At 42.6% G+C, this 21092-nt stretch overlaps 1 protein-coding gene across 2 annotated transcripts in view; it reads right to left on the bottom strand.

The window, feature by feature from the left end:
* The window catches only part of SP3 (Sp3 transcription factor), a 40534-nt gene extending 20213 nt beyond the window's left edge, over positions 1-20321 (bottom strand). The window contains exons 1-5 of one of the 2 annotated variants that reach the window (XM_063400498.1): positions 14115-20321; positions 13656-13780; positions 13362-13478; positions 3093-3183; positions 1818-2987 (exon numbers count right to left, since the gene is read on the bottom strand). In XM_063400498.1, the coding sequence (XP_063256568.1) occupies positions 1818-2987; positions 3093-3183; positions 13362-13478; positions 13656-13780; positions 14115-14121 (1510 nt within the window). In that variant the 5' untranslated portion in view covers positions 14122-20321. Of the gene's footprint in view, positions 1-1817; positions 3184-13361; positions 13479-13655; positions 13781-14114 lie in introns of both variants that reach the window. The other variant, XM_063400497.1, reaches the window with a different exon arrangement.
* Between the last annotated feature and the right edge of the window lie 771 nt (positions 20322-21092).

Below are 21092 nucleotides of genomic sequence, written 5' to 3'. Positions count from 1 at the left end.
CTCTCAAGAACAATCAATAGACAAAATGATGCACAGTACAGATCAGACTCAACTTCCTTCTCATGTGTCTAGCTGGTTTGGGGTGGTTTTTTTTTGGTTTTTGGGGGTTTTTTTGCTTTCTTTCTCCTTTTCCTCTCTATCCTTCTCAAATTTCTCCTACATTACTCCACAAGCAATACCATTAGCTACATGATCCTATACAAAATATAAACCTCAGAAATAATCCTCCTAGTATTAGTCAGAGAGCTAATAATCACTAGTGAAGGCCTCATTTTCCGAGACTTAGATTCTGACATTTGAATTTGGCTGTATTAACATGCAGAATATATGCTTTTTTACTGATGTCTATATCCACATCAACAGTGCGTGATGGAGACAAACCAAGACTTCCTGTGGTCACTGGAAACAGAAAATTTAAGAATCAAGATCAGAGAGAAGAGCAAATGCTGTGAGCACAGCACATCCCTTTGGTGCTGTGGCCTACAGGGCAATGAAGAGTAGGCTTATCTAGATCTGAATAACTTTACTTGATGGTAAGTTCATAATACAGAAGTCAATTCCAAAACAAAATTAATTAAAAAACATCCCAGCATATTATTTTCAATTAAAATTTTAGCTTTCAAATGGGAAAGCAAGCTTCTTGACATACAATATGGCAGTATCAGTAACTATATAGGTGTTATCATCAGTAGCCTTTCGAAACAAAACTCAGCAAGTCTTCTAGGCATGCTTCACCTAACATTGCATTCTTCTCACAACCTTAAACAGACATACAATACAAATCCTGCATGTTTTATTTAAATATTTATTCTTCAGTATTGTCATGAACCAAAGGGCTGGATCATATGATTACAGCAAAACAGTGATTCCCAAGCTACTTTGGGCAACAGTTCCCTCCCTACTGCTCACTCTGCCCCTCCTAACTTGCCTGGGCACAACCCAGTAAAGCGTTTAAATGGCTTCTGGTATAGCAAAATCTCCTGAACCACAATCATCTCTTGTTCTTTTTGTTTAGGTAGTGATGCCCTGAAATTTGGAATGCACTGTATCAAATTTACCAAAACTAAACAGGCACGTTTATTTTTTCTCACATTAAGAAACACCTATTTTAAGAAAATAATATTTCTTCTCCACCGAGATAAAACCCTGTGATACTCATAATTAATGATTGCACTTTAAAACATAATGCAAGTAAGCAGTACCGAAAATTCACATATATTCTCAAGCATAGCCTCCATTTTGATACTTGCATGCTTGTTTCACTGCTGCTTACACGAGTTTCCTACATCATAGTAACACTGATAGTAAATCAGTAGGAAATTAATTTAACAAAAAGCAGATGAATAACAGCACCTCAGGAGGTCTGAAAATTTTAAGGGGAAAAAAGTTGCATAAACAGAAATATTTGGATTTTCCACAGAAACCTCATCTATTCAGGACTAGGAAGAATGAGTATGTTAATGATATTGAGGCTTAGAATAAGTGGCAGCTGATAGCCAGATTTCCCCCTTTTCAATTTAGTATACAGATCTTCTCCAGGGTAAGACCTTTAAGCACAAACACTGAAGTGCTGTTAACTAATATGACTACTTGAGAGTTACATGAGCTCATACTAAAAGGAGTGAGGTAAGACTATATTCTACAATTACAGTTTCTAATGGAACAGCAGTTTCAGATAAAATCTATCATCAGCATGTTTAACCCACTGTGTTCCATTGGCTTCAATAGCAAGACAGTGATTTTCTGATTATCATCATTTAAACCAATAACATGCAGTAATAAAAAACAATCTTTTGCAAAAAGAGTAAAATAAATACCTGCAGGACTGCCAGCATTTTCTCCTTGATGCAGCTGAATACCAGCAGAATCTATAGAGTTTACTGTAACTGTCTGTAGATTTGGCAATTGAGCAGTGCTCAGACTAACTGGAGTTGACGTCAACGCGCCACCTGCTGCAACTTGACCAAGAGTGAGAGTCTGCACAGGGGTCAGAGTTATTTGTTGACCGGGTGCATTCTGAATTTGCAAGTTCTGCAAGTTCTGAACTCCTTGCACTTGAAATGTCTGCCAGGTTATCTGCCCGGAAGGGGTCACTGTTTGTGCCTGAATTAAGAAAGTTCCAGGATTCAGCTGCAGTTGAAGATTTTGAAGAGCCTGTTGAGATATACTTTGACTTGCTTGAACACCATGGATTGTCTGTTGCGCAATACCTTGTACAATCTGGGCTTGACTGGTTGGCTGCTGCGACTCTTGTAGCTGTATGTGTTGTACAATTGGCTGTGCTGTGGAGACCTGAATATTCTGAGCCTGCGTGTCATCAGAGACTGACGTCTGGATGTAATTTCCCTGAAGATCAGAACCATGAACTTGACCACTGGTTGTGGTCAAGTCATTTGCATTTTGTTCCAATATACTTGAACTGTCTATGGTAACGGGCAATTGTGATGAAGATGATGTTGGCACAAATAAGTCATTATCAGTGGCAGTTTCTGTAATTTCAGGAGAAACTTGCTCACCAGTCCTTTCAGAAGTATCTGAACTATCCATGGCCTGTCCAGTATTTATCAAGTGCCCATCTGCATTAATGCCTGCTGTCATGGTTTGAGAACCACTGCCAAGTCCCAGAGAATCAAGATCAACACTATTAATGGGTACAAAAGTAATATTTCCTGGCAGTCCAAGAGGGACGTTAGCAACCACTTGTGCTTGGCCAGGGTAAGATGAACCACCAATTGCGACTCCCTGAACCTGGACTTGACCAGACTGACCAGATAAGATATTCTGAATATTAGCTGAAGATGTTCCAGAGGCAATGATGGTTTGATTTGAGCCAGGAATGATCTGAATTTGACCAGTTTCTTGATTTATACTGCTATTATCAGAAGAGGCTGCAAAGCCAAGTTGAACTTGCTGACCATCCGCAGTCTGGATCTGGGGTATTACTTGGTATTGTACGTTAGACACTGTACCATTCGACGAATCTGATCCTGGTGCAACAGAAAAGATTTGTTGATTTTGCAAACTCTGAATAGGAAGGACATACTGCCCACTTGAAGTTACTGTGGCAGCACCTGGAATCTGTACTATATTACCAGCTTCGTCCTTTATAGTGGTAGGAGCTGCAGACAAGACCTCCCATCTGTTTGGACCTCCAGCTAATTGCACAGAAGCCAAATCCCCTGTCTGAATAAAAAGAAAAAAGAAAACAAAAAAATTAAACAAATGTCATACATACTATGTGTTAGACCAGTCATGCAATTCAACACTAGATATTGATACACTACAGGAAAACATGCAGTACAGCTCATATTGCCATCAGCAACTGTATCAAAACTATGAAGTACAGGTTTTATAAGTGATCTAATGCCTAAGCCAGGTAGCCAGCCTGTGCATCATGAGCTGCACGTTGCTCACGAACATGTCCAATGCAGCTCCTGTGTCATGGCTATGTCAGGTGACCAGCAGCAGGGTTATTCTGGTGGCAGGGCTGCTGGGTAATCCAAGCCCTGGCTGTGGGAAGGAGGGAGCTGGCAGGCGATGCGCGAGCTCTCATCACCAGTTCACCCTGGGACTCAGAACCACTCTTTGCCCAGCTGGGCACCTCTTGCCAAGAAGTGGAGGAATTGCCGTGAAACCAATGTTGCCTAGATCTCCTGGAGCTCCACTGCCTTTCAACTCTGTTTTATATCTGTGCATGTTTTGACTCCCAGCAGTACAGAGAACATTAGGAAGTGATGTAGTCACACAGTTGGAAAGATAGGACAACCTCAGTTTGTTACACATAACACAAAGCTCTAGTATTTATAAGCTTGTAGGAGTTAGTTTCACTAAGGAAGAAGATTTCTAGACTAAGAACTTTTACACTCAAATCATGTTTGGATTAGTCATATGCATCAGTTAGGAGGGGGGAAAAAATCTATCTTCATTAAGCTGGGACAATAGAAAAGGCCAGTGTTTCAGAGTAGACCCCAGATGCTTAAAGAGTCTATTATGCATTTGGTTTTTATTCAGTAAAGAAAAGGTAAATTGCACTTACCTTTCTTTACCAAAGCAAGCTTTTTCAGAATAGAGTATTAAGAATTAGATTTAACAACCTGCAATGCTTAGCACAGATTTGCATAGTCAATCAGCTTGGTATTGTAAGTAACCACCAATCTAAAAAATACAAAGTAAAGTTCCTCCTTATCTGTTTTACCATACTACAGTAAACCACTGGAATAACTTAATATTAGCAACATGTAACTAACTTGACTTACAACCAGTTCAGCTCTGTGAAACAAATCTAGTCTCTCTGGCAGAGTCCAGAGGACATAGAAAAAGCTCTGGTTTTTCCTTCTGCACTCATCCTGTGATCGCTCCTGGTAGGGAAGTTACCAGAGCATATCGGAACTTTTTTCTGATGCTGCATTCTGACTTCCTTTAGAACAAAACCAGCACATGCAAAATACAACATACATCTAATTCTTTCCTAACATAGCACTGAGACCTAGCCAGTCTGAAAGAATCCTGCAGTGTGCACCTGAATGAATTTAGTCCACAATGTTAGATGGGACTTTGCTAGTTTCACATTCTTAGCCTATTCCACCCCATAACACTACAATGTTTACATGTAAAGGCAAAATACTGTATTTAAGTCTGAGTAATTATTAGAAGAAGTTTTACTGTGCTTACCAAGCTTCATTTTCAATAAAGAAACACATATCATGGTCCTAAATTCGTCTCAAGAACTCTAAAAATAATTATTGTGCAAAAAACACCAGAGTGCTAGCCTTCCTCAGCCCTCAAATACACAGACCATTGACTCTTATTAAGAGTTGGACTCAGTGACCCTGGGGGATCCTTTCCAGCTCAAAATATCCTGTGGTTCTTAAGTGTGATTCATAATTTTTCAGATACTATATTAGTAAACAAATTCAGCATCACCAGAACAAACGTAATTTTATGGCATTAATGCTTCAAGGAAAAGAAAAGAACAATAATTCTCTATTATTTTCTTTTCCTCTTATACTGATCAACCTTTCACTTAAAAACATATTTGAATTTTTTAGTCTTTCAGACTCATAACTTATGATGCTAGAAGAAAAAACATGTAATATTCCATATCACATATCTTACCTAGAAGAAAGCAACAAGATCTGTTTTCCTCTGCTACCACATTAGCTTTATACACTTGTGTTTAATATTGTTTACACATAGATATCAGTTGCTGAAACGCTGCTAAGAAAGGTCATAACTACTCAATTCACAAGCATATAAATATCTATTAACTGAAGCTTTCATAAAATATCAAAAGACCCACTGAAGTCATAGGTAAACATCAGTCAGAAAATACTAAAAGCAAAAATATGATTGTTATATGTTTAAAGTGTATCAGTATAAAATAAATGTATAATATAACGTGTTGATAGCTGTTACAATAAAAGAGAAAGAAAAGGTAATATAAGCCATTACAAGTCTGATATAATTTATCACTGATTGAAAACGATGTACAAACAAATGTTGAAAGCTTAGGTTAAACTGGACTGTTCTGATACACAGTAACATGTCTGTGACTATTCATATGTAATATCCTCCACAGAAATACTTCAAAGGGAACCTGTCTCCTTCATGATATGGAAATTACTTTATTCTTCTCCCAAAGCATATGTTGATTTCCATATTGGCATTTTCATGTTGGGCACACATCTCACGTTTTCATGATCTGGTGAAATCTTCCCTGAAATCCTGCTCTGTAATGATTTTAGCACAACAGAGCTACTCTTTTAGTAGATGCACTTGTCAGTCCATGGAGAACTCCAGGGCAGCCATGCATGAGGATATGAAGCTATGCTACACATAACATAAAATGCCTGTTATTCATGTTGCTCTTACAGCTGCCTATATCAGACACCACCAGCTGAATCATGTGAAGGGAGAAGCAAAAAGAGGGTGAGGCTTTCAAGAAACTATCTGGCAGCTATCAAAATTAGTAGCATTAAAGCATGAAAAAAACCCCGTAAGGAAAAGAGTATTTGGGGATGCTCTCTAATCTCAAATGGTCATCATCAGCCTGTCATAACAAGATCGACTGTTATGCTCTTCCACAAAGTCTGTTGAGACAAGACATTTCTTGGACTTCTTTTCCTACTAACTCAAGAGTAATAACATTTCTTTATGTTCTCAGGCAATTAAGCACTTTTGTAATAACTCCCAAGTTCTGCCACTGATACATGAGCAGCAACATCTGCAGCCCAGTCACTTACTGAGCTTTACATTCAAGATACACTGGTTTGTTTGCTGTCTCAGCCATCCATGAAAATTATTTAGGGGGTAGGGATAAAGCAACAGTTTCCTTATCAGCTGATACTCAGGCAGCAGTTATTTGGCAGCTGTTCCTTTAAGAGAAGGCTGGACTGCTTCAATCCAAAGGCTCTGTTTTAAGAGGAAGGGACAAAGATCTGAGGAAAGTTCAGTACTACTCAGCCAAGGAGGAGAGAACAGGAAGCAACAGGGAATTCACTGGAAGCAGCATCAGGAAACAAGAAAAAGAGGCAGGAACAGAGCAAAGAGAGTAGCTGATGCAAGGCATAGGATGAATTAAAATCAAATGATATGTCCACCTGAAGAAAGGTCAAGTGCCAACAAAGAGTGAAAGCAACAACCACTGTTCAGCCTGTCTTTTGATTCTTTAACAGTCCTTGTATAATTTCCAGTAGGTAAAATAAAGAGATGTCTCAGAGAAAAGTCTCATCCCTGAACAATCACAATCCACGGTAAATAAAAATCTAGTAATTGTCTTGTTCAATATATGTAGATAAAAATTACAGCAACATTGAGTCAAATGTGGAAGGAGATAAGAGAAAGAAGATAAAATGCCTTCAGAAGTGATCTAAAGCATACTGAATGATAGGACTTTATAAAAAAATAAAATATGCTTCACCAAAGTAAAATAGAGAGGAGGAAAGAGGAGAAACACCCCTGTAAGAACTGGTATCTATTGTGGATACCTGCATCTCAACACATCAAATGGGCACATGTCATTAACCATCAGTATTTTATTACTAAAGTCTACAAAACAACATTTATCTGTGCTGGTGGACTGCTTTTTACTGCACTTTTCAGAAAGTCACTTTTGTTCCATTTAGTCCTGGAGCAAAAGCATGAGCCAAACAACCAGAGGTGGACAGATAATGAGTCATGAGGTCTCAAACATTTAAAAATCACACACCTAATGAAGAAGATTGGACACTGCCTCATCCAAATTGTTGTTTTATGAAAGAGTTAGGGTTCTAATGCATGGGTTTAATAACACCATGTGTTTACCAAGCTACAGTAAACTACCTGTGCATTCTTAGGTCATTACAAATACAAGATAAAATGCACTTGCTTCAACTCTTTCATTAAAGTATGAGCTAATACATTCTATCTTGTATTTGCCATAGGTTAAAAACATGTTCAAAATCAGTCACTGTGGTTCAGCTGACACAAAGCTGTTTGTTAAGGCAGATTAATTCTGTTGCATGTTTGAACCCTCTGCAAATGAAGCCACTCGATTTAGAGAAATACTTCTGCCCAAATCAAATGTTTGGAAAAACAATGAGCATTTCAGGAAAAAAAAAGTATTATCTGGGGCTACTTAAAATCTTATTTTAAAAGAAACTCCAATCTGGTAAAATATATCTAACTGTGTCTCAGTTAAGGAATATCTATATCTTTTTGCTTAACATGGACAACTGGAGCCAAAACTTCAAGAGTTTGTTATCAATCAGCAGAAGTTCAGAACTTGTCCAAATTAAGACAATACAATATCCCTGACCTTAATCAAAACAAGGAAGTTGAAGTACTAAGAAATGAGACATGGCGACAAGGAGGCATTTTTAACTAGATCACAGGTAACTTCTTTGTTTATTAATTATTAAATCTATATATGTATATGAATCTCAGTATAATTACATGCCAATCTAGCATTCTGTGAAATGGTTTGTTTTCTTCCTGCTTTCAGCTCAGGTGCTGAACAGTCTATCAAATCATCAGGAGAACAAGAAAGAGGACCTGGGATCAGTCACTCACAACCTGATCTTTGAGAAGGCAATGGAGGAAATAACCTTGAAAATAACCTTGAAAAATTAACCTTCAAATAACCTTGAGAGGGAAGAAAGTAGTGTTCAGAAGTAGTCAGCCTACATTTAGGAAGGGGAAATAATGCTGAAATAACTAACCTCACAATGCCCCATGTATGAGGAGAAGACTAGCTTGGTCGATGGGGTTAGCTAAGGCATATTGTTCATCACTGCATTAGTCAGGCTTTTGACTCTATCCATAACATAAGAAAAAGCCCTTTTTTATATCATATGGGTTATCAAACACTGGAACTTACTGCCCAGAGAGACACTGGAGTCTCTGTCCTTGGAGGTATTCAAACCCACTGGACACAGCTCTGAACAACTTCCTCTCACTGACTCTACTTTGAGCAAGGAGGGGCAGATCAGACGTTCTCCAGACATCCTTAGCAGCCTCAACTTTCTGTGAAATCTTAGACTTCTTACTAATGTTTAATATTAGATAACTTCTTTGTCTATGCTGTTTTTAAATATGGAAATGCTTAAAACCATTTACTTTCTCCAAAACTATTAGCAGAAATAAACCAAAAATTTTTAAGAACATCCCTGAAGCATCTTCTTCTAAAAGACCTTCAACACTTGGTTCTGATACAGCATTAGAAAAACATAATTGGAATACAAACACCAAAGAACATTTTAAAAGGCGAGCTTCTGGACAGCAGCAGGACAAATATACTGTTAGCCATCATATTCTAGTCCAACTTCTTTGTTTTGCAAAAGTAAAGAACAGAGAGAAGCAAGACAATTCCAGGTAGACTTTTCGTAGTTGCTGAACACATTCTGGTGCACCTGTTCACATGCAGAAACCTAGCATCAGGAACCTATCTTATCACCCACAAAGGCCAAAATGCATGTCAGAATAATTCTGAACTTCCTCAAAATGATCATATAGGCCAGAAAACCAAGTAGTATGGTTAACTCTGACACATGGCATTCATGCATATTTTTGCCTAGTGGAAAACATGAAATTTAAAACGCCTTCCTCTTTCTCCTTCCTGTCAGCACTGCTACTATTTCCCCCAAAACTGAGTTTAAACTAGGTGCATCTCAGGTGGTTAATCTTCTGAGGCATAAGCCAACTAGAATTCCAGACTTTCATTAAGTTCTGTGAGGCACTGATACTCAATCATAAACCTCAAGACATGCTAAAGCAGTCTTCAAATACTCCAACCTTTACTTGTAAAAGATACACATAAATCCTTTGTCTACAGCAGAGAAATGATACTCATCTTCCCCACATATGCTAATTATTAACATGTCCAAACATATTCCACATCTTGTTGGTAAGCAACATCACAAATAAATCATATAAATCATTCCTCCCAACCTTTTTTTTTTAAGACTAGCGATGCAGCTCACTTCACACAAGATGCATCCACACACCTCAGCTAGGGCAGTCACCCCTGACAGCTCCCATTCTTTGGCAGCTGTCAGAGCCAACAGTTTCCTCAGGCAGCCTGCCACTCTTCCCAATTCATCCACCTTCCAGACCTCCCATGAAACCTCCCACCAGTCTCGCACCGGATCCTCACCTATCCAGTCCCACCCTGCACTACCATAAGGATGGCCCTTGGGAACAGGAGAGTTCCCCCACAGCCTTTAGCTTTGCATTACAAAGAAGTAAGAGAACATAAACAACTGGTTATCATCTCAGCTTTGTAGCTTCTTAAACAATCATCTGATCATGCTACAACCATACAGCTGACCATCATCAAGGCTCTCTTTGACCTAAATCTGTCTGCTCTTTTGTTTCCTCCCTTATGCACAGCTTTACCAACTTCTTCTTTGCGTTTCATTTTCATCTAGTGCTAAAATCTTCGCACATGTTTTAACTGGAATGAAACTAAAGTATTTATAACTAAATGAAAAAGAATCCTAAACATGAAAGTTTGAAATAGAATTATTAGTCACAGGTAAATAGTGAAAAAGCAAGACCCAAACTGAAACTTCTCAGATTTTAAACTCCCAAGAAAGAGAATGACATCCTGAGAGGCCAAAACGTGAGCTGTTGTTCTAGGTCAGGCAGTAGCACATACCATCCCAGCAAGGCTCTCACACAAACCAGCAATACTCAAGGCAAAGTTCCCATGGTGAGTGAACCAACAATGATGCAGCAGTATGGCAACCAGGGAAAAGACTCTCAGGTAAGCAAGCCACAAACTCAAGGCCATCTACATTAATATCAAACACCATCAGGAAACATATTGGTGTTGGCTGACCATTAGGCAGAGTAAATCACGGTGTCAAAACTGATAGACTGCAGTCTTTATCAATGCACAAAGACAAGATCAGCAATAATGCCTGCTAGTGCCGCTCATCCAAAAGGAAATTCAGTTCCAACCAGAACCATCGGCCAAGCTGAAAACCTTGTTGTCTAAAGACAGCCTGCCAGGTCATTGACAGGATGGAAAGGAGAAGAGGGTTGGGTTTAGTTCTGTCAACTGTTTTCTTCATTTGCCTTTTATTACATAGTCTTTTTACTTCCTCACTAATCCTTTCAGCAGTGTATCAGCAACGTCCATTCAAACAGCAGGCCAGGACTCAGATACCAATACAGAATCACCGGATAATTTCAGCTGGAAAGGACCTCTGAAGGTCACCTGGTCCAACCCCCGAGCTCAAAGCAGGGCTAACTAGATCATTACAAACGCAATGACAATTGCTTCAGCTCTTCCCCAAATCCCAGACACACAGTATTCCCTGCATTCCTATGGGAGTTTTGCTGTTGCTTTTAAATCATACTGCTGGTCTCTTGGGGAGCAGCTGCAGCATACCATTTCAGCCAGGAAAGCAGTATGCTAGCCCAGCATGCTGGCTCCAGCCCTGCCAGCTTCTACCAAGCAAATGTCAGTGAAACAGTAACACAACAACCCCGAAACAGCATCGCTCTCCCTTTAGGTGCAGGCTCTTCACGCACTTCTAAGAGGAAATACCTAGTTTGACTTCTGCTATCCATTTGTGTGGATTGAGAGTTCTACAGATGTTCTACAGTCAGAACTGCAGTCCAGGTATAGAATGTAGCAGGAAAGAGCTGCCCTCCCAGTGCTATATTAGGTATCATCACCCATGCACAGGTCTTAAACTGACTGAGCTATACTCCTGGGAAAGGGATGAGCATCACAAACTGCAGGAATTATGTTTGTCTGTGCATAGAGATTTAATTTTCCATATGACTTATGAAGTACCTACAAATTAAGCCTTTTTAGCTTCTTCCTCCTTCTTCCACCCTCCAATACGATAAACACAAGGGACCCGAAAAAAAGAATCTTTATTGCACTAAATCTCTTTTGTTCTGTTTGTCACAAGGAATGTATTTCAGGGCCTTTAGTCCCTCCCCTCTCTTTATTAAGGTCATCTTAATTAACTCCAGTGTCTAGTTCAGCTACTGTTACGTATCTCCTTCAATTTATATTTAGTTTCCACTCAAAATATTCTGCATCATTCAAGAGCTATGTTGTAGGAGTGTAAAAATTACCAGAATGCTGTAACCTAACTCACAGAAGATATGTAGGAAGGGCCTATCTGTATGTATGGAAAGAAGTGAATAAGCTTATATTCACTTAGTTTTTAACTAAGATCTTGGTTTCTCCTGAAATGCATTTGCCTTCTCCTGAAAAGCCTCTTAGACATTAACACAACAACTTATTAATAGGAGTAAAGAAGTACCACATCAAAACTGCTTTGCCCATTTTGAACTGCCAGGAACCATTTGTCCTGCACCAGCATTCTACTATCCTGTCAGACCTACTGCTCATCCTAATCAATCAATCCACCCCGAAGATGCACAATTACAGCTGTACAAGAACAACCTTTGAGGTGGATATGGAAAAGCAAGCAATCATTTAAACGTCATTTATTTTTCAGTATGTTTATGCTCTTTAGCACTGTATGCATCCAGTATTATGAAAGAAATCTTAGATGTATCAGACACTTTACAACATTTAGAAAGATTTTTAAAAACATACTGCTTGAGCAAATAAATAGGTTTGGCAGAAAGGATGCTTGAAAGGGGTTGGAATCTTAATAGATTTTCGAGCTCTGTCATTAGTCTACAACCTGCTGTATGACCTCAGACAGCTATTTTGCTTCAGCTTCCCTTTATGTAAAGTAAGCTGTAATGCACAGATGAAAAGTATTTTAAAGTTTAGCAAGTATTTAGAAACTTCTACCACTAACACTTTGACATTTGTTAAAAGCTTGCCAAAACCACTTCATCCATCAGTACAATGCTTTGCAGTTCTTTTTTCCTATTCACAAAAATCCTAACACTACACAAGGCTGTTGTACAGCAAGTTTAAAACAGACTTGGTTTAAAAGAAGAAAAAGGCGTAGGTTTTTTTGCTAATTTTAAAGATGTCTTTATAAAAAAAAAATGGAGGTAATATATGCAATTTTTCCAAGGGCTAAGGCCAAAAAATTACATCTTGTCATTTTAGAAGGTATTTTGGAACTCTCTTTTAATATATCAATATTTTTACGTATTGGTTATTTAGAAATGCATAGCCTCTCTGAATTTTATGAGGATATGTCAACATAGAGATAGCTAGACCAATTAAGGAACATGAGTTTTCATTAGGCTTTTGTTATGGGGATTGTTAAGCTAGCTTCAACACGAATACGTTTCTAGTCTACAAGATCCATCTCATCACACCAGGTCCCGAGGTCATCACGGCTCCTTTCAGAGGCGACGGCGCATGAGAGATAAGGACAGAAAACGCCAAGAGGAACCGCACGATAACTCAGCCTAGAAAAACAGCGCGCTACAGGAAGCAGCCTTCCACCACCGCGTTCGCTTCTAAACAGCCATTTTACTTCACTACATCCTTCCCTACAGCCAGCCTTCATTTTGTGCTCCTGCCTGGCTGCGCGGTTCCAGGCTGGCAGCCTGGCGAGGATGCCGGGGCCGCGCTCAGGTGGAGGTGAGATGCCTCCCAGCCTCTCCGGGTTCCGAGCGAGCCGTTCCGGTGCCAAGGTCGGGGGAGGGAGGCTTCCCGCCTCCCCCCGTTTTTGAAAGTAAATGAAGGCGCTGCTCCCAATGGCGGGGGAGGGGGGAGCCTGGCTCCCTCCTCCTCCCGGGAGCCCGGCTCCTCCTGGAGAGGCAGGGGAGCCCGGGGACCCCTCTCCTGGCAGGTCGGCCTTGCTATCGTCCCTCCCCCCGGGCGGGCAGTGCCGTGTGTCCCGTCCCTCCCCCCGGGCGGGCGGGCTGGCTGTGCTGTCTCTCCCCCCGGCAGGCCGTGCGAGAGCGGCGGGGCGGGCACTCACCGCTCCGGCAGAGTGAGAGGCAGCGGCGGCGGCGGCGGCCTCATCCTCCTCCGGCGACGGCGGGCCGATCTTGCTGCAGGTGGCCGCCAGCAGAGCGAGCGGTGACGGCTGCGCGTCCTACCCACAATGGGCGGGTTCAGGGAGAGAAGGGGGGTGGCGGTTAGTGCGGGACAGCGACCGGGCTCCTCGCAGACGCGCACACAGGAAGCGGCGGCGGCGGCACCGGCTCCGCACCCGCTCACAACGTGTCACCCGGGGGAGGGGGGGAAGGGGCCCAGCCGGGCCTGCGCTCACCTGGGGGGCGGCCGCCCCGGCGGAGGCCGAGGCGGCGCCGTTGCCGTGCTGGAGATATTCGCTGTGGCTGCTGCTGTCCACGTCTAAGGCAGCCATTTCCTCTTGTTTCACGGGCTTCTCGGGAGCTGCGGGCACAGCGGGGAGGGGGAGGGGAGAGTCACTGACGGGAGCGATCACCCCCCTCCCTCTCCCTCCCTCCCTTCCTCCCTCCCTCTCCCCCCCCCTAACCCCAGCGCTCCCCCCGCCCTCCCGCACGGAGCCCTCCTCCTCCTCCTCCTCCTCCTCCCCGTGCTGCTGCCCCTGCCCCTCTTCTCCCTCCTCCCCCTGCTCCTCCTGCTGCTGCTCTCAGTGCCGCTCTCGCCTCGCTCGCACACGGACGCTCCGGGGCCGGAGCGGGGACGCGCAGGGCCGGAGCAGGAGCGGGGAGCCCCCGGGGCGGCTCGGTCGGTGCGTACGTACCGGTCATGGTGTGAGTGCGAGCGGCCGGCTGGCTGGCTGGCTGGGCGGGAGGCAGGCAGGCAGGCTGGCTGGCTCGCACACAGGCCCTGCTGGCTAGGGCTAGGCGGCTGCCGCCGGGGACATGCTTATTGTGCTCACGGCGGGCTGAAGCGGCGGCGGCGGCCCGAGCCTACTCCGGGTTTTTTTTCCTATTTTGATTGACGGTGCGGGAAAGCCGAAAGGTGGGGCTTGCCGCGGGAGAGGGGGCCCGGCCGACACCGCCGCCCGCCCGCCCGCCTGCCAGCCCGGAACTCCCGCCCACGCTCGCGCGCGCGCGCTCTCATTGGCTGCGCCGCGCCGCCGCCGCCGCTCGCACGGGCCGCCCGGGCTGCCAGTCACCGCCGGGGGCCGGGGGGGGCGCCCCATGCCGGGGCGGCTTCCTGTTTGCCAGGGCTAGTGCGGGGAACAATGAGCGGGACCCGCCGGGAGCCCGCGGCCCGCGCCGGCCCGGGGCCCGCCGCCGCGCTCCGCTGACACCGCGGGGCCCGCCCGCCCGCAGGGGCCAGCGCATAGGCACAGCTGCGCGGCGGTGGCGCTGTCCCTCCAGCCCCCACCCCCCGCGCCCCCGTTGCTGTAGTGCCCGGGGGGCGCCGGGCCAGGGCTGAGTTCTTTCGAAGTCTCCCCGCCGGGGCTGTCACTCACGGCTGGTGACAGCCGCGGCTCCGGGGCGGACGGCTCCTGGCAGACAGCGCCGCCGCGCTTTGTCCCTCCGGCGCTAAGATGTCGGCGCGCGGTCCCCAGGGGAGCCGGTGCGCCCGGGCGGGCGCTGCCCGGAGGCTCTCGCTGGCCGCCCCCTGCGGGACCGGGCACCCGCTCAGCGCCGGCCGCCGCCCGGGAGCAGCGCCCGCCTCAGCGGGGCCACCCCGCCGCGCCGTCGTTGCATAAGCGCTGTGGCGGGCTCGCAGCTGCCAGACCCGGGCGGCGGAACCTAAAACCTCCGCTGGCTCCAAGGCAGAACAAAACCCGTTCAGGATAGGGCCGCGAGTGTGATTTTTAACGCGACACGACCTCCCAGCGGGAGTACCTGCCCTGAGCTGGGCACCCGAGCCTTGGCACGGATCGAGCGTTTGCGCCAGCGCGCTTTATTTTCATCATGTTAAGGAGAATTAATAAGATTCCCCTCAACGTCAGTTTGCTGGTCTGTGTCTCATGTTACGCAACACAAAGGAAACTGGGAGCTCTCGGATTGTTAAACTAAGGCAGGAAATATGTTTAAAACGTTACATAAGTACATGATGATACGGGAATGATTATTAGTGGGGCCTGTTTCTCTGTAACACCACTTAGCTTGTGAAGGGTTCCTGTAAAGGGGAGCAATTTGGGCTTGGCCTTCTGGCACATCTGAGTGCGTGAGCAGGATCACAGGACAGTGTGTAGGGTGAGGCACTGATTTTGACCCTTAGCTTGCAAACTCTCCGGAAGAATGACTTTTTCATGGTTACTCTTACTGTGGTGTTCCAAGGAGTCTGAATGAGGCCAAAAAACCTCAACCCTACTTTCCTGGTGCAATCTTTAATGTAATTACCTAGGAGATAACACTGAGCACAGTCTCATGTGTATGGCTGAGTGTGTGGAGTCCCAGGCTCCTGAGATAAACTCGTGGCAAAATTAGTAACTAGGAAACGCAGAAGTATGGTCAGGATTTTCATTAGCCTCTCCGAGCAGAGAATAAACAGTGCTTTTTAATCAGTCCCAGCACTATGACCTTGCAGTAACTGCCCAAGCTTAACTTAGAAACTATTACAGAACAGGAAAAAACACACTCAGAAAATGTGAATTTAATATCAGGAAGTTGATGGATGAAGATTGCAGTATTTCACTGTCAGTGGAAGATTGTTCTTACTGTGTGACGTTTAGTCTTACTTCTAACCGATACACTTTTGCTGGTATGTTGAGGATACCTCCGGGTGACTTAAGTTGTAAATTATTCTCCAATCTTTTTGTCACAATTCATTTTTCCAAGGTAGTTAAAAAAAAAAAACAACCCAAAAACAACCAACCAAACCCTTCTGTTTGTTAAATGTCTGTATTTGTTTACATAGTCTCTTGTAATTCTACTTTAGAATCGGTTGTTGGCAAGGTAGATAACACAGCCATAAAGAAGGTTCTTTTGCAATTTGTATTTTTTATTTTAATAAGCAAATGTTGTAACTAGGAACAGAAGTCAGGGGTTTTTTAAACAGTGTCAGAAATCATGTTTAGCCAGTGAAAGCTAATATACACAACCTTTAAAAATGCATCAATATACATACATAAGGACATTTCAGGAAAAAAATGAAAATGCAAAATTACCTTACTATTGCAATATTTAAAAAAAAAGACTTCTACAACTAGTACAGAACTTGAAGTTTGTTTGGCAATATCAGAAGTTGCTAGTGAAACATATGAGAGTCTGTCATCCTGGAACCAGAACTATTACTGATTATTTTAGACTTTCAGTAACCGAGCTATTCAGTTAAAGACTGATGTATAAGACAAATAATCCCTGTTAAGATGCTGTGACAGAGAAAATTATGTTGAAAAACGGGCCCTTGCTATTTAGTAGGGTATTGCCTAATACTGTCAACGGCATTTTTCTTCAGAAAGATCATGTCTACAACTTAATCTAAATACGAAAGTTGTTCTCTCTTCTACAGCTGGGTGGGTCCATGCTGAGAGCTGTCTAACTTAAGGGGGATGTTGTCAAAAGAGTGATTTACCTACATGGATCTGATTGCATGGCGTAGAGCTGCAGTGCTTTAAGTCAGAAAGATTTGGAATACCAATAATGGGATTGAGCTTATATATAAAAGAGTTTTTCAGTGCGATAAAACTCAGATGTAGTCAAGTTTAACACTAGCAGAGGACCATCTTTTTCTAGTCAAGTATCTAAAATTAGGGGAACACTGTTATAATATATTAAATTCAGATAAAGAATTAAACCAGAATATTAATAGACTATTTTAAAAGTAGACAAAAAAATCAAGATAAATTAAAAGAAAGTTGCAAAAAAAGATGTGCTCATATGAAAAAGAGTTGTAAAGAGACTCAGAATTCTTAAATAGAAACTGCTTGGTAATAGAAATCACATGCATCTGTTTACCACTTCCCAGCAGAGATTAAGAACATATGAGGGAAAAAAAATAAAATTAGAAAATACGTTATTAGTAGGGTTTTTTTTTTGCTAATCAACATACTAGCATTAAGACACTAATTAGAAAAACCCGGGATCCATGAGGGAGATACTGTATCAGAACTGGACATCTGAGTTCTTGCATAGGTGCTGGTTTTCTTGTGGAGTGAGCACTGTGGCAGAATCCCCAGAGACTGAGCTCCATGCCCAACTAGAGGAGCTGTTGTTTTCCCTTTCTGGAGCTTGCCCACCAGATGTACCATATCTGTATGTGATCTGAATACATGAACCATCACCAGTTTATTCTTGAAGAGCCTTGCCTCCTTCAGACCTTGTGTCCTGTTTCTAGGCAGTTCCTGGTTAACTGCAGGTCCTGGGATGAATTCTCAATCAGTTTGCTGAAAATGGTGTGTTGTAATTCGAGCTGTGTAGATGCAAAGAAAGCAATACTGCTGTATAAATAATAAGAATACCCTTACCAGATACCAAAGTGCAGCAGTTTTAGAACTGAGATGCAGCCTTTGAGGTAAGCAGCAAAATTATATGGGAGAGGAAACAATGTCTACCAGCTTCTGATGAAACTTGAGCTAAGGTTTTGACATATGAAACAAGATGCAACTTGGAAAAAATGCTAAAAGTTAATACCTAGCCTTTATTTCAGTGATAAGCTCAATGCTGTATTTGTCCACTGTAACTTACATCTCATATCTGAATGGTCTAAATCTTGGAGCTCCTTCTCAGTTCAGTACAAATTCAGAAGGAAGTGCACTGTCTTAACACAACTTCTGTCCAGCACAGTATCTGCTATACTTGGAAATAGCTTTTCTGTCTCTCTAGTCCTTTGAAACTTCTGAGCTTATGACATGTTATTTCTGTCTTTAGTGGTCCCTGCTATGGGTAGCCCTGCATTTCTTTAAAGGATTATATTATTGAAGGCTTGTTGGTCTGTGGTCCAGTTCAGTTTTCCCGGCTGTGGTACCCCATTCCTCTGTGGAGTATGGTTTTGCCATGCTGAAGCCTAGAATGCAGCTGGACAAGGTGGACAAGAATGTATTCTGCCATGACGTAATGTAACACCAGGGAAACTCAGGCCCGGGTCACTTCTGTTTGAAAGGCTGGGTCTGAAATGCCTGTGAGGATTCAGTAGGGATTCCATTCAACAATCTGCCTTAAAACGTGTCCTTTACTGGAGGGACAACGAGCAGGATTATCTGTAAATCTCATACCTCAGAATATAACTAGAACACCAGAAAACCTGACCATTCAGGAGGGGTGTCTTTTTGAATTTGAGATACTTTCTTCTGTTTTAATAATCTGTTTAAAATTTCAGTAGAATCTGGAAAGCCATATGTTTTCTAAGTGCTAAACATTTTCATTTTACATTTACAAAACCCAAGCTAATGACAGGGTTTTTAATCAGACCCTCAAACTTAGTAGAATTCAACTTCATTCTGAATTTCAGCCTGCTTTTGTAATTTGTCTCAGTGATAGGAACAAGAGTGCAGTACCAGTCCTGGATACTGCACTCTAAATTTCCACATCCTATATGGGTCCATTTGCTTAAGAATATGAGGTCATCTTTATATAGGGCCACAGGCAGGAGTGACAGGAAGTTGACCTGTGAGGTTTCTTGAGTCAGCACATAGTAGTTGAGATAGTTGCATGACTCGAGTTCATCAAATAGAGAAATGAGCCCTTGCCTGGTATGCCTGCTATAAAATCAGCAGTGGTTAGACAAGAGTCTAGGCTGGCATTGTGTCATCCTTCAGAAAGCACCTCCCTTCTCTTCTGGCTACAAGAACACAAATTTTGCCGGGGGGAAGCAGGCTTTACCCATAGGTGTGGTGTACCCAGAAGCTGAGCCAACCTGACAACTCATGGACATCACTACAAGAAAATACTGCAAAGGTATGCTTCTGAAATGGCAAGCTAAATTGAGTCAAACTAGACACAGGGAGCAACGGAGCTCCATGGGTGGGAGTAGATGAGGAGATGTAAGACTCCTTTCAGCAGCTGCAAGCAGATTATTTCAGGGTGTCAGATTTGCTGGACAACACAGGAACTTGCTTTTGGCTATGTTTTGTGTAAAGTGTCTTGTCAGTAGCCCAGGATTTCAAGCCTTTTAGAGGAGCACAAATGGTACCTGAGGGCATGCTGAAATACCAAGGCATTTGTATAGTCTGCTGCAGAAGTGTGATGGTATCCAAGTGTAACTGTATGAAATGAAGGACAGATAATATTTAGTGAAATAGGATTTTAGGAGAGCATTTTTTCTGTTTTGAATGGGGAAGCAATTCTGAAAAAAATGGTCTCTGCTTGAAACAACTCCATTAAAGAAAGGTCAAAGAGAAATCTGTGGTACCTGGATCCAGCTGTTAGCACTCAGTGTTTGAGACATTTGATTGCACTGGTCTGCTCACATCCAGTAGAAGCTGCTGATGGGATGAAGGCAGGCCTTGCAAACTCACGGGCAGCCACAGCAGAAACGTGCCAGCTCCAGGCTCTTTGTGCACTTCACTGGAGGTCTGAAACGCGCTGCCTGGTAAGAGGAAGAACCTCTGAATAAGCAGCCTAACAACCCAACGCACAAATCTAAAGGCTGTGACTCTTCACCAACACAGATGACTGATCTTCAAGGAATGGGGCCAACAGAAAGTCTGTCACAGCTCTACACGCACCAATATGTGAGGACAGACCTCTGGAACATTGCTTTCAACCTAGTCATGGTATTTAGGAAATTTTTTGAGCAATCGGGACAAAAAAAGTCATGTTCCTTTTTGATCAGAAATTCTTCTTTCTTTGTTACAGCTCTCCCCAGGTGATACATTTTTGTATATTTTGCACATTTTCAAATTTACTAGAGACATCTAGTATTTGACCAGTTCTTAATAACGTTAGAGAAAACTCTTATGTGTTAAACTGTTACTACAATAGGGAACAAAGTTCAATATAATTGCCCAAGGGTTCTGGTTTGGTTTTTTTTTTCCCATTAATTTCATTATTTTGGTTTTAGTTGTGTAAAGAAATAAATAAAGAGTATATTAGTTAAATCTTCCTTGTAAAAATATGTGTGGTTTTTATTCAACTGGCAGCACAGTCCATTTAAGTAAGAATATTTTTCATTAACAAAATTTCTTTCTTCTGAAGATAAAACAAAGTCATCTAATCTCCCACTAGAGAAGAGGCAATAGAAAAAAGCACGTCAGTACATAGCTGAAAACTTGCCATTTAGCTAGTTAATCATTCTTCCATTTCACCTCTCTTAAATGAGAAATAGATGTCTTTCCAAGCTTCCTAAAAGTTACTGTCTTTGGGCCCCATCATTATCCTGTTTGTTTATGCTTAATTCTTGCCCTTCAAGGTCATCACAACAGATAAAATCTAATCAAGAAATAGTTGGGGAAAAAATTGTAGATCCATTAGGTAAGGTTAGAGAAATTGTTCAGAGGAAGAGGCCACAACTGTGACTTGCAGAATCAGTAATACAGCATCTAAGGATCTTCCTCCATAATGCATCAGAAAATTGGAATGGAAGTAATTAGATACATAGATAAAGTATAAAGTCACCTGAATGGAAAAAAATCTTGTGTATTTCTTGTCTAGTGTAATTCTTTCTCACAATTTGGCATTTTATTTTTAATAGTACTGATAGAAAAGTAGGCCAGTGAAATGAAAGTGAAATTAGCAAATTATATGTGTGCACATATGTTTGCTGAAAAATTGAAAACGTAATTGCAGGAGTTACAAATTCTGGAAGGAAGTACTTCTGGAGGGATGAAGTGACTTGACTTTCATGCATCCCAAAACAAGAGCAAGCAAGACTCCGT

The sequence above is a fragment of the Prinia subflava genome, chromosome 6, assembly GCF_021018805.1.
Source record: "Prinia subflava isolate CZ2003 ecotype Zambia chromosome 6, Cam_Psub_1.2, whole genome shotgun sequence".
In the NCBI taxonomy this organism is placed as follows: Eukaryota; Metazoa; Chordata; class Aves; order Passeriformes; family Cisticolidae; genus Prinia; species Prinia subflava.
The sequence above is the reverse complement of the archived record's forward strand: the minus strand, read 5'-3'. Positions and strand labels throughout refer to the sequence as shown.